Source organism: Triturus cristatus, chromosome 2_2, assembly GCF_964204655.1.
Source record: "Triturus cristatus chromosome 2_2, aTriCri1.1, whole genome shotgun sequence".
Taxonomy (NCBI): domain Eukaryota; kingdom Metazoa; phylum Chordata; class Amphibia; order Caudata; family Salamandridae; genus Triturus; species Triturus cristatus.
The window spans coordinates 322,992,673-323,007,231 of NC_140582.1; the positions used below are offsets into that span (position 1 = coordinate 322,992,673).

At 44.8% G+C, this 14,559-nt stretch overlaps 1 protein-coding gene across 4 annotated transcripts in view; it reads right to left on the bottom strand.

Annotated features, from left to right (window-relative positions):
• The window catches only part of SGMS2 (sphingomyelin synthase 2), a 270,340-nt gene that overhangs the window by 28,035 nt on the left and 227,746 nt on the right, over nt 1-14,559 (bottom strand). For all 4 annotated transcript variants that reach the window (XM_085641391.1, XM_085641392.1, XM_085641393.1 and 1 more), the window contains one exon: nt 1,539-1,692. In XM_085641391.1, coding sequence (XP_085497517.1) covers nt 1,539-1,692 — 154 coding nt within the window. The remainder of the gene's footprint in view (nt 1-1,538; nt 1,693-14,559) is intronic.

Sequence of the window (14,559 nt, forward strand, 5' to 3'; positions counted from 1 at the left end):
GATGCCATCTACTGGTAAGGGCTCTTATTGGTAGGGAGTTATGTCTCCATTGGAGAAAGAGTTTCCTTAGCCCAATGTGACTAATGTCATCCAAGACAGTCTCCATCTTATAGTAATCTTTCGATGCTATGAATGTACTGGACATTGACCCCATTTGGTTATTCAGTAAACAAACAGACAAATTATAATCATAATAGATGTTAACAAAGTCTTCGCGCGATATATTTCTACAAGCCTCTTCCGGGTTTGTCCACAGTAAAGGGCAACCCAACCTCTCAAATTCCTGCTTTATATATTTTAGCCAGGGGAATTTCCATATATTAGGGAGTTTTAATAATTCCATAAGCTCTTGCCTAACACTAAAAAGTTCAGGTGTTACCCATAGGCGCCTCCAAAAAGTTAAAGGCTTCAGACCCAATTCCTCCTCTAATGATCTTATTCCCAAATCAATCCTGAGTGGAAGAAGGGGTGAACTAATAGGCAGAGAAACTAACTGCCTAAGAAACTTGTTTTCCGTGGCAGTAATTGCAGGGGCACAATTGTGTCCCCACAATTCACCACCATAGGTTATTGCCCCACGTGCCTGCATTTTATAGATTTCGAGAGGGGGCCCGATAGGTTTTGTCGTGGATTTATTCCATAATTTAATAATCCCCCCCGCCTTTTGCGTTAACTTTCATTGGGATTTAATCTGATGCTGAGGCCAGGTCATATTTTCATTAAGAGTCAAACCCAAATACTCAAACGTCTGAACTCTTTCCAGGCTCACACCATCTATAACAGCTTAATGTATCACTTGAAGAGCCTTATGATGTGAGCTTGTCATGCCCGAAGTGGTCTTTCCTGTTCCTTCACAATGACAAATGTGTCACTTAAGTAAACTTCTCTTTAGCTTTGTTGCAAGGGGTATTTGGTGATATTCAGCTAGTCAATTGTTGTGTCTATTCCCTTTAGTCCTCGATTCACTTTTAAATTCAAAATAGCTGTTCCTCTTTGGGTTTAGCATAAATACCCTGTGATCATAAATTAATACTTCATGTTTTCCATATTTACTTTTCTATTTTGTGACTCTAATGCCCCTCATGTTATTTATCCTCCTTCAATTTCTGTCTTCAAGTTGTTAACAGGACTTCAGCACCAAATTTGTTAATTCCTTTATCTGAATTTTCTGCAATGAATTCACCCTTTGCTTTAAGAGAAAATGTGTTTTAGATCTTAAGCTTTGTTTTGCTCCCTGCTAAGGCATGACGAGTTCAATGCACTGCAGTTAGTGGCACGAGTCAAATATCCTTTCAATACAGGTCAACAATATTAGGTAATACCCACGTTATAAACTCTTTGATTTGCTGATCCTATGTCAGTATTTCATTGAGGGTTCTAGTCATTCACAACACTCAAGCCAGAATGGCACCTAATGGTGTCACTCTGAGCTTGTTTTTCTGCTTTGTTTCGGTGATTCAGGTATAAATTTGACAAAAACCAACATTTAAGTCCTCTTTCAATGCATAAGATTAGCAGAGGAATTGTAAAGTCCTTACATTCTTTAATGAACATGTAGGTTAGGGTCAGCACAACAGTATGGCCACTGAAGAGAAAATCTCCACATAAGATGTGCGATCCAGTTATAGACAGACCTCCGCCGGATAGCAGTCTCAGTACCCGCTGCACTTTTGCATGAGAGTCCCCATTCAGCTAAAAAATAAAATTAGACATAGTTTTACTTCTTTTTCCTTAGAACAATTAACAAATGTTCAGATGACTACAGTTCTACAGCAATAGATCCATGGCATAAACACACATCAATGAAGGGGCACTTTCAGTCATAAGTCAGCCCTATTGGTTCTGTTAATTGGTTTACTAGAAAATATTTGGATGGCTATGCACAACCTGAGTTTTGTGGAAAAGGGCACACATTTCGAATGGAAAAAAAGAAAATGGAGAACTAACAGCCTTTTAAGACTGAAAAAAGAGGAGAACATTGGTTTAAGGTGTAGGGTTGATGAACTGCAAGGTGGAAACTCCGAGGCAACAGCTGCATTTCTCTGCAATGTGAATTCGTCCAAATTGGCATGGCTGTTCAGCCCGGCTGTATTTCCCACCCTTGGTAGCAAAGACTACTTCCCTTAGCTACCCATACCAATCCACTCTATGCTTTTGGTGGGTGTCACCCTCTTTTTATTTCTGTTCACCTGTCTGACAATCAAAATGCATCCATAGACTTTAAAGGGGCAGCCACTTTTCAAATGTTTATCACCCTCCCAAACATGTATGGCTGCCTATATTTTTTATTGAAGAGGTCGACAGGTATGCTAACCCCGTTCAGAGTAAGGAGCGAATAGGGAACGTGGAAATGTAACATGCTTCTTTGCAAAAATGTAATGTGACAAGATTTTCGAAATGTATGACATGATTTGTCAAAATAATTGCATTAAAACAGCACGAAACACTACTGGAGCTCAGGCTATGCTTCCTGTGCCTTGCTGCACACTGTATGGCATACAGCTAAAGTTTACGTGGTGTCAGGTGGACGCATTACTTGTGCACTTCTACTGCTCAAGTTTTTAGGCGCTATTTTTTTCTTTGTGTTTAAGCACTCTACCGGAGCGCGTCTTTGTCAGCTGTATTCCTGTGTACTTCTACCCCCGGCCAGCCTCCTGCCGACCCTCCACTGTTCTCTGCGTTGCTCCCCTCTCACCCTACCTTCATTGTCCATGTTACCCCCACCTGCCCTGCGTCTTTTGCCCTTGTTTTCTCTCCCATCAGTCTCTCCTCCATTGTCTAGGATTTCTCCCCCGCTGTCTGTGTTTCCCTCAACATATGCCCCCCCCACCACTGTCCGTGTTGACCTGCACATCCTCCCTCGCTCTGTTTTCCCAGTTGCAACTCCCAACTGCTTTGCCCCTCCCAACTCCCATCCCCCATTGTCCATGCTGCCCCTGCCACCTTCCCTTCCTCTGTTGTCCGTGTTGCCACTGCCACCTGCCTTCACTCTGTTGTCCATGCTGTCAACCCACCCGAATAACAATGAAAAGTGCTGTGATGTGGGCCAGCGCTGGCAGTCATAGCGCTTTTTACCATACCCTCCATTGGCTGAGTTGCCCTCCCACACGCCATCCTTAACTCCATATTGCCTCCTACGCAGCCCTCCCTCCAACCAGGAATAGAAAAAAGCGCTGTTGCTGTCATGCCTTTTAAAAAAACTTTCAGCCATGCTGCCCAGCAGCCACTCTGCTTTGCAGCAGCATAGTTGAAGCCCTCCCTTCCGCCTGCAATAACAAAAGCACTATGATAGGGCCAGCATTGGCTATGCATAGTATTTTAAAATAACATTTTGGCCATGCTGCACAGCTGCTGTGCTGCTGTACACCATGGCTAAAAACAGTGACAAAGCTAATACCTTACGTAGGCAAAACCTATTGGCCGTGCCAATATTTGTTGCTATTGTGAGTAATTAATCGCACAAAACAAAAACACAGTTTATTAAATGGAACGGCAAGACGCAAATGTGTACGCCACTAAAACATACATTGTCGCCCCTCCTGTCCTTCATACTACCTTATATGATGCAATGCCAAAAACTAGCTCTGTTCCATTTTTGCACACAAAGCAGCTTTATTGCAAAAGAGGCCAGTTTGGACATCTGGTGCAACATGCGTCAAACAACTGCACAAGGACTGCAATCAAGGGCATGAAGGTAGGTCGTTACTTCACAGGTAGTTTCAGTGGGAGTCATTACATCTCAGTTAGTTCATTGGGTGTTCTTTTAGATCGCAATTTTTAGGTCAAGCTTTCAAGACCTTTTGTATATACTTCAGTATACTTCTTTGTGAGCTTAACTGCTTTTAATTTGTTTGTTTCAGTGTCCTTTAAAACCAATTGCCTGCTAGTAGTCAATCCTTCACTTTTCCCTCCTTTTTGTCTTTCTGTTACCTCCCATGGAGCAGAGACTAAGTACTGTATCTTTATGCTTTAGCTGTTTACTTGTTCTTTGGGGGGACTCTTTTTTTCAAAAGTTTCCTGCTCGTGTTGGGTGAAGTTCCCCTTTTCATGTGCAGAGCATTCTCGCTCTGAGCTTAGGTTTGCTCCAACACTGTTTCTGTAGATAGGGCAGTAAATCATGCTGTTATCTTGGTCACAAGTGCTGATCATTCAAAAACTGAGATCAAATTGCAGAAGGGGCCTGTTTGTGCCCCAACCCCCTCATCACTGCTTTCCCCTCCTGACATATCATACTCATCACATTTTTATTTTTCATTTTTTCTTAACAATCACTCACGATTTTGAGCATCCCGCAGAGACTCAAAACCGGTTCCCCAGTTTCAAAGTCGGCCGCTCTAGTCATTACGCCACATTCACATTGACAGGACTGATCTAGCAGCCATCTTAATGTTTTGTCGCTAACTCCATGTTACAACATCAGTGTGCCCACCAAGACACTGTTGTCCATAGAAATGCAGTGCAAGAAGCAAAGGGCCGACCAGCCGTAGAGACTGAAGAGGGTCTAGCAATTCCAACACTTGCTCGAAGACAGTAGGCAGAGCATGACCCTGGAGGCTTCAAGCTGTTTACGGATAAACTTGCCGCAATCTTTTTATTATTCAGCTTGTTTTACAGTAGACCCCAGTGTGCGTCTTCCAACCAACAGATATACTGTGGGTTTTGTTCAGCTTCGGTGCCCGTATTTCTGGTGTCCATTCCCTGAGGCTATGCACGTTGTCCCGGTAGTCTGCTGCGCTCAGTGAAGTTCATTTCCTGTGTTACTCCGAGCTCGACTCAGGGCCACCTCCCTCCTGCCCCAGGCTACAACTTCACAAACAAAAATGGCAACTACTGACTCGTTAAGTGTTTACACAATTGGAACTCGGAAAGGGGATTCCCAAAATTTAGACTTGTTTCTCTGCTTTTCCAAAAGATTATCATAAAGTGCCACTCATATCTGAGGGGTGAACTGCACGGTATCCTGCTGTGTACTGATCATGAGTTACACAGCTCGGTCATTGAGAGAGTGAGTCCAAGGCACAGTGCCCCGTCCTATAGAAAGGGTGAGCATACACTACAGTTTTCTGCTGTTCCATCTCTTAGGGATGCGCGTTCACACTACAATGCTCCGCCACGCAGTGTGTGAGTGCATAGTACAGTGTCCTGCTGTGTAGCAAAGTGTAATTATGTTGCCTTGTGATAGGGACGGTGAGTTCACTGTAGGGTGTACTATCTTATATGATGTGTAATGGTAATGCATAGTGCTGTGTTCTGCCATTGACTAAAGGGGAGCTACAGTGCTCTGTCACATTAGTAAGGTAAGTGCACAGTGGAGTGCAGGGAAGGTGATTGTGCTGTTCACAGCCGCAGTGGTAGAGATCTCTCAGTGCAGCATAGATTTGCCTCAGAAGGATGGGGCCAGCAGCTTACACCTAAGAGACCTTCCAGGCATTAAGCAAGTGTGTGCAGAGGCCTGAGTATTTGGACCAACATATCCATGTCTGTCATTTTGCCCTGTTCACCATATGTGATGAAGCTTAGGGCAGGCTATTTTGCTTGACCTCTTCACCTGCTTTGATGGCTATCTGGAGCCGGTGCATACATTCTTTACCTATGTAGCACAGGTGATTGGCTGTCAGTGGGCCTGTGTAGTTGCCCGCAGTGTGTGTGTTGTCCCCACAACGCGGTAACTTTACAACACGGTTGTTACAACGACCGCGTTGTTACCACGTGTGCCATTACATCACAACTCATATCAACAACTTGCTTTAGGGGGTGTGCAGCACCAGGGAATGTGTTGGATTTTAAATCCAACGCCTTCCCTTGTTGCCCAAACTGGAGTAGGAATAGTCATTAATACTATTCCTAAGTCCAGCACGCCCCCTATAGCAAGTCGTTGATACGACTTGCGATGTTATGGCATGTGTGGTAACAACGCAGTCATTGTAACGACCACGTTGTAAAGGCATCCGTTGCAACGTCACATATTCGTGTATGTTTGGCACATAGAAAGTTCACGGCACTCCGTCTGTGTGAGAGGTGTACCCTTGCCCCCCACCGTTCAGGGTTTGTTGTTTGTTGACCAGTAGAGACTGTTGCTTGAGGATGTGAGGTGGCAATGAAGGGCCACGTGTCAGTGCGCCTCCTTACTCCGGTGGCCTGCAACTGTTCCAGGCAGTTGAGACCTTGATAAAGCAGTGGGTGTACAGCAGTTGCGCTCTATAGACACTACTGGTATTGTTTTAGTTGTGAAAGTCTAGTTACACTTGCTTCAATAAAGATACAGATATAATACAGCCCTGGCTGCCAAGTATTTCCATGCAACTTGTGACACCTTTCTCCAGGCCTGACGCGGCGCCTCCATTATTTTAATGGGAAAAGCAAAACTAAATGTCCCAGAATGCAAAGTACTACAAGTAAACAAAATAATTACTGGCTAAGGTGTCGGGCGTGACAGGGAGCCACTGTGCAGAATATTACATACTCTTCTTAACCAACATATTTCAGAGTAGTGGGCTGTTACTCATTAAAGGTGATTATGTTTCAGGGATTGGTCCAGGATGTTTAAAATGAACGCCCGTGCTTCTGCAGTAATTACTGATGGGGAGTTTTAAGATCTCTGGTTTAGTGCTCGGTACCCAAGAGTCTCTACCCGCTGGGGTTGTCAGTGGGGCTTATTATTTCCCCACGAGTAAAGCTGAAGTCAAGGGACGCAGCTACAAAGCCTGCACGCGCCAGCCACCATTACTTCATCTCTTCAATAACTATCAACAAGTCCAGCATTTGGTCACGAGGGCTGGGTCCATGCCAGATGTTCAGTATATTACACGGCATAAATTCACATTCAGTGGTTATCCTAAAAACCTGGCTTGCCAGATGCCTTTCTGGACCCCCTTCATGCGAACTCTTTCCTTCCTTTCCCACCCACCGTTGTGAAATCTTTTCGGGGTGTCTGACTGCAGTACTGGAGTGTTCTTAACATTTCTCCCAGTGAGCGCTGTGTACCAAGTTTTACCATGGTGTTTCTAATGGCTACAGTCATGACTTGTGATGCTGGTTTACACCTGTCTCTTCCTTTGTAATGTATCCTTGCGCTAGTGTATATGCTGTCTTTATGTAAACTCACATAATCTTGTGGTACATTTTAGTAACAGGGGATAGGGTACAACATATTACATACTCGAGTGAGCAAGTGCACAGGCATTCCCTGCAGACGGATAGGGGTTGTCTGTTTTGCGTTTTCTCCGTTGTACTTTAGTTTTATTAGGTCTTCACTCAGTCCTTGCAGCATGCATGTGACGTAACCCCTCCACTTACGTGTGTGGTAAACTCAGCTGCGAGTCTGGGCAGCGTTGGCCCAATGATCATCACCAACTCCTTTGGGCCTGAGCAGACTTTCCAAGAAAACTGTACATCGACGTTGAAAAAAAGCAGTACCTCATTTTGTAGGCCTTGCCTAGACAATAATGACTTTTTGGATATATATAAGGTAACGAACAGTGGCGGTTCCTGCATGAGGGCGTAGGGGGCGGGGCATCACCAGTCTCAGAGGACAGAGAAGAAGATTGGACTGGTCTGAGGCTGCGACACTTACACTGTCCAGTCTGGTAGTAGTGCAGCACAGCTGTGTACAAATACACGCTTCACATGCGAGGTCGATGACTTCAATACCGCCCAAATCCCGTATGTGCAGTGTGCATCTGTGAGACAGTGGTGAGGGCAAGAAGGCGCTATTTAAAGCAGCAGTTTTGCCCGGACTTTGGTTGAATGAATACTCGGCTCGCCCGGATCTATGACGTAGCTCATAACATCCTTCTAAGATCCTACCTCTTCCTCTGACTGGCTGTGACCCTTGTTACTGTCAGCCTATGAGAATAGGAGGTGGGATTTCTAGTACTGCTTCCTTCGGTCTGTGCTGGGTTCGTATTTCCCTCCTTCCTTCAACCAGCTGCAGCTGGGCCCGAGAGAGACATCTCTGGGAGAAACACCATGACCAAGCTGAAAACGGTGAGTTCAAGTGCGCCTTGCTTTGTTTTTCAAGCTGCCTTAGAGGCCTGGCGCCTCGTCATCTGCCTTCCATTACTGCCATATTTAAAGTCTGCTGGGATGAACAGAAGCCTCTCTACTTTCAAAATTCACCAGCCGCCACTGGTAACGAAACTGCTTATAACACTACTTTATTATAACATCTCAACATTCTACGCAGCATCTGCTCTACAACATAACATAAAGACACTAGCAAAGCCAATAGCTCTGGCTGAACACAATATCCCCAAAGCGAGACCTATTGGTTATGCAAATGCTTCTTTTACATTGGGAGTGCCTTTACTCTGCAGGTATGTTCACAATGATTATTTTGAACACCTATTTGATTTATATGTATATATTCAAATACAGACACACACACACATGTTTATATATGTATGTGTGTGTATATCTATACATATATAGATACACACACATACAATTTTATATCAATATAGGTGGTTAATAAATGCCCACACACAAATACACACACACACACTTCATTCTAAATTAACACATTTTAATACTCTGATAATTTAAATGTTCTCTTAATTAAGTTTCATTAAAATATTATTAGTTATTTAATTCACTGAATTTTATTTGATATAATTACATTTTATCTTACCTATTCCTGCACCCTGAAAAACCCTTAGCAACCCTAATCAATATTCATCCCTGAACCCTAAATCCTACCCATCTCCAGTAGCGGCCAGTGGAGGACGTTCCATGGGGCGGTGGGCAGTAAACTCCGGCTCATGGCCAACCGGAGTAATGTAAAGAAATAAAACGAATTTCATTGCGCGCGCTGAAATGCATTTGGCGTTCCAGCACCTGCAATGAAATCAGTTTAATTTATTTATGTATTTACATTACTCTGGTCGGCCGTGAGCCAGAGTTTACGACCCCCACCTTGCCCCTCCCCAGCTCCAGCCCACCGCCCCACGGAACTCCCTCCACGGGCCGCTACTGCCTGTCTCTAAACCCTAAAAACTTTTATCTCCTATACACTACCCATTCCTGTACCCTAAAAGTTCCTTACTATCCATCCCTGAACCATAAAAACTCCCTTCTCACAAACCATAAATGCTATACAGCATTGAACCCTAAAACTCATTACTACCCCTAGACACTACCTAGCCTAAATCCTAAAACCTTCTTACAACCCCTAAACTCTACCTATTCTTAACCCCCAAAACTCCATAGTGCCCCTAAAAACTTGTCATCCCTGAACCTTAAAAAGCTCTTACAATCCCTATACACTACCCATCCCTGAACCTTAAAAGCCTCTATGTCTAAACAATAACCGTCTTTCGGATAAACTCTTTTATATATATCTATATATATATCTATATATATATATATATATATATATATATATATACCTATATACATATACATACACATATTACATATACACATATAGAATGCTAAAACACTAAAAGAGATACATTTAAGCAGTTACAAAGACTCCGGATTTACTTCCCTGCTGTGTAATACTGATGACTCACAATGTAAAAACTGTACACTAGTAGCATACCGAGGGCATTCTTCTTGCCAGGTTCGGTAACAAAAATAAACACTCTTTCGCATATCCTGGACCACGGCCAAACCTTTCTTCCTACAGGAATGTGTGTACATGCAAAGTCGCTCTTTTTAAAGCATAACTCCTGGCGGAAGTTGCAAATTATGAAAATGTAAAGTATAAACAGGCATTATATCAACACACTTTGCTGCAGAATATTTTCAGAAGGCTCATTCTTGTCGTTTTGTAAGCTACCTACAAGACCAGAATACCATCCACTTTGTGCACTAGCATCTTTTATTTGGCTATTAATAGCTATTGTAAAAAATATGAAAATTGCTATATTTTCTTAAACAGCCCCGGAACGATTTGCAATTTTTGTAAGATTCAATCTATCAAGGGGTGTGCAAACCAGTATTATGTGCAGTTTGTACCTATGATTTGTAGAGTATAGCACCAGAATACCACGGCCTAAATATCATGAGACAAACATATCATGTCATAAACATCTTTTTTCATGCATATTGATCTATGGACCAGATGTACGGCCATTACATTTTGCGACTCGCAAATTGCGTTGCTTTGCAGCACGCAATTTGAAACTCACAAAATGCAAAGTACATCAGTGTCACCGACACTGTTAGCGATTCCCAATGGGGTCGCAAATTGCATGCCTCATCAATATTCATGAGGCAAGCGCAATTTGCTACCCCATAGGAAATGGCTAACACTCCCAGGGATGGTGGCCTGCTGTGGTCAGCAGACCACCATGTCTGGGACTGCTCTTTAAATAAAGCAGTTTTTTAAAAAAAAATGCAGTCCGTTTTCCTTAAAGGAAAACGGGATGCATTTAAAAAAATTAAAAAAAATGAAACTTTTCAGTTTAATTTTTTAAGGGCAGGCAGTAGACCCTGGGACCACTGCCTGCTTTTAAAAATATTTTCTCACACACTTACAAAGGGGAAGGGGTCCCCTGGGGACCCCTTCCCGTTTGCGAGTGGTTTACCACCTACTTGAAGTAGGTGGTAAACTGTGAGTGTTTTGCGGCCGCAAAAGCGGTTGCAAAACAATAGTACATGGAAGTGAGTCTCCCTATTAGGAAGGAACGCCCCTTCCTAATAGCGAGATTCGCAAACGCTATTTTACGCATCAGTGACTTAAAACATAATGTTTATACAAGCCATGACCTTTTTTTGTTGTCGCAAACAGGCTGATCTCCCGTTTGTGAGCACAAAAAGGGTTGTACATCCGGCCCTAAATCCACTAGAGCCTACATTCCCTTTTTAACCTCTGTTGAGTTAACTGTCACATTGAAATCAAGCCAGGGAGGACACAAAAACACACGCTGTGAGTATAGATCATCAGAGGCACATGAATCTGATGAATTCACCTACTCACTTGTTAGACTGTATGCATGCGCCCTGTTTGCATGCAGAGGTACCTATGTAGTGTGAACAAAGTGTAGAACTGCAGGCCAGAGTTAAGGTGTAGATTTAAGATAGTTATAATACCACTGGGCGACCGATGTGTGTTGTGGACGTGAATCGCTTTGAAGATATATGTCTTCCATTTATTTCAAGACTGCAGGAGAGTGGGAAGCAGTTCTGATGCAGAGAGTAGATGGTGCTGACTGAAATTAGCTTCAGTCGCAGCAAAGCAGTAGGAACCCAAATGATTATATACAACATATGCTGTCCTCACGGCGATATTAGAGCTACCTATATTACTACCTCACTTCTACATCCGTTTGATACATACAATTCACTTGATTGAATAAAGTGGTTCTTGAAGAAAAAAAAAAAAATTCACTTGATTGCCTCCTCACTCGCCTCCCTATTAGCTGCCGACATTCTGATCTGGCTGTGCTTTGCATGCGCATGGTGAGTAGAAGTGAGTTTTTTTTTTTAAAGAACCTTTTAGTATTCAAGCATTTCACACATTTTCTAGAATATACTGCATCAGAAGCAAAAACATAGACATGTATCCCTTGCTCATAGAATATCTTAAACATAATAATGAGTCCTCAAATGGGGATCACCTTTGATTGTTATGAAGAATGATGTTTAATGGCCTTGGTACCTGTGGGGCTGGTCCTTTTTCAAGAAGGGAGGGCGTTTGAACGGCATACCTGGATACTGGATGCCATGTTATCTACATTTTATGGCACATTATTACTACTTCCTGTGGCAATTGATGAGAGAAGGTTAATTCCATGGATACTTGGACTATTTTATATTGATTAACATCATCTTGCCGATGCATAACTATCCCAAGCTCAATACTCACAGCACAAGAGTGTAATGTAGGGGGGAAAATGGCGGCCGCTAGCTAGTAGCGGTCGCAGGCTCGGAATCTCGCTCCCAAGCAAGTACTGCGGAAGATAGCATGAACGGATGAACAACGTAACAAGACTCTCACCTGGATGTGGGGGGATTTTTCAATGACTTTCCCTTCAGACTCTCGGTCCTTTCGGCGCTGTGTTGTGGTATGTTCTCTCGGCGTTTCAGGTCCCGGCATTCTCAGGTCGCGGCGCTGAGGCGGCGGCGGCGGGGCTTGAGGAGGAGTGGTGATTCGCGGGAGGTTGGCGGTTGGAAGCTGCAGTGATCCAGGCAAAACGTAGGGCGTGCTGGGGGAATTTCTTTTTTTTTTTTTTTTTTTGTCTTTGCTGCTGGAGACGAAGAAGACAACGCTAAAAACGTCTGCGCTGACAGACTGTAGTTGTATTGGGCTGGGCTCGTTTGCACTATTTTCTTCTCCTCTTGTTTTCTTCTCGGTTTTTATGCCCTGACTTGCGTTTCCTTTGTGACCTCCGGAGTCAGTCGCACCGGGCAAAAACACGAGCGGCTTACAGTCCATGCCTGGCGGTTTGTCTGCTGTATCCCCCGTTGGCTCTGGCGTGTTTGGAACACCTACCCCAATATTGTGTTGGGGTCTTGCCACAGAGGTGGCGGCTAGAGAGGGCGTGGCGACCCGTGGGGGACGATGGTCTGAAGCCGCGTTAAATTTGGCACAGAGGAGAGGTTATGCGTCAGGAGCTGGTTTGAAGAGGAGCTTGGCACCGGCACTATCTTTTCCTTGCCTGTTTTTGAAGCGGGGTTGTAAATTCTCTCAAGCTGCTAAACCAGGAAGCAGAGAATTGGAAGGAGTAGAAAGAAACACCCTGGAGAACCACTGTTGGAAAACCACTCCCACACTAGAAAGGGTGGTGGTGGTCTTCCGGACACACTGTGGTAGCTTGGCTCGAGTGGTCAGGAAACAGGCGCAGTGCTAAGCATACAATATACCCATACAATAACCATGCGTGCATCCGTTCCAAAAACGACTCTACACCGTAAAAATTATGAAAATATTCTTCTTTATCTTTTTCTCTTAGTTGCTGATTGGAAAAATAAATAGGTCAATCACAATATACAAGTTTCAATTAGTGCAGGTCAAATAAATATTGGCTGTTTGATGAAATAAATAGGGGTGATCATAAATAACAGGGCATAAATACAAGTGCAATATATACAGACAATTAAATACTTTGAGGCAATAAATACTGTACCAATAAATATTGTACACCAACAAGTCCTGTGGACCTATAAATATAGTGCAGCAATAAATAGATAAAAATTCAATAAATACAGTATCCCCAATAAATAATTAAAAGTATACAGCAACCCTCATATAATCAGATGACACTTCACTTCTTAAGGGCTGATTTGGCCCAGGCACAGCTTGTAGGGTTGTGGAAGGCTTGAGGGGGGAGGCTACTCCCTGGCTGGGACAAGGCTGAGGCCTAAACTGAGGTAGATCAAAGGGGGGAATACCAATGCCCTGGCTTCCCGTCTCCACACAACCTCTCTAGGTCAGTCCCAGTTCACCCCAGGCACAGTCAGGTGGGTTTCAGCACCTCCCTAGCCCCTTAGAGTAGTCTCTCAGGTCTCCACAGGGCCTTAGGCGCCCTCTACTCCACTTACTGCCCTTTTTCTGATGTTCCGACGCCGCTGGAGTCGTGTCGACGCCGTGAGGCGGTTCCGGTTCGGTCTCGGCGGCCTCGGCACAATGTCAGTTCTTTGACGACGCCGGTAGGCGGTTCCGGTCCGATGTCGGCGGCCTCGGTTCGATCTCTACCTCCGGTTCGACGGCGTCGGGCAGTCTCTTCACGATGTCGACTTCGGGCGACTCCGGTCCGATGGCGCTCTCGGCTCCGATGACGTCGGCCGGCCTGGCCTCGATGTCGACTTCCGGCGACTCCGGGGTGCGATCCTCACCCCCGACCTCCGGTGCTCCTCCTCTCAGGTTCCGGGCGACTCCGGAGTGCGATCCTCACTCCCGACCTCCGGTTCACCTCTACCTCGGTCTCCGACGACTCCGGAGGGCGGACTTCACTCCTCCGATGACGCCGCTCGCTCGACCTCGGTTCACTTCCTCCTCGACCTCTGGTATTCCTCTCGACCCCCGTCGGCGCCCTCTCACGACCTCAGGCGGCTCCGGGTACGACGTCTGCTACTTCAGTCAGCGCCGCTTCTCCACCTCGGGCTCCAGGTCTTCAGGCTACTCGACGCCGGACTCCAGGGAAACCAGTTTCCAGGTCAGGATCTTGCTGCTTTCTTGGTTCTAAGGCCTGTTCCTGCTGTCCAGGTCCTTAGGATGGTTTTCTTCTGTCTTCTTCCCACACAGGGCTATAGGCTGGGATCCATCAGTAGGGACAAGTATCAAGGGTGGGTTTATGGACCCCACTCCAGGCACAAGTTTCCACCCCTGCTGCTTCACTCCTTCCTCCTTCACTGTTGTGCTCCTCTCTCTTCACCAGTCAGGTGCCAACTGCCAGCTTCAACTGCCAACTGCCTCTCTTATCCTCCCAACATTCTAAACGGTCTCCAACTGTCACAGAGTTCTGGAATCTCCTGGAATGTTCTGGAAGGTGCTGGTAGGTTCCAGTGGATGCTGGTGATGTCACAGGTGGCCACCATTTTGTGCTCCAGGCCCTCAGACAGAAGTTTCAGGGGTAGCTAAAATGGCTCCCTGAATCTGCAGCAACACGAAAA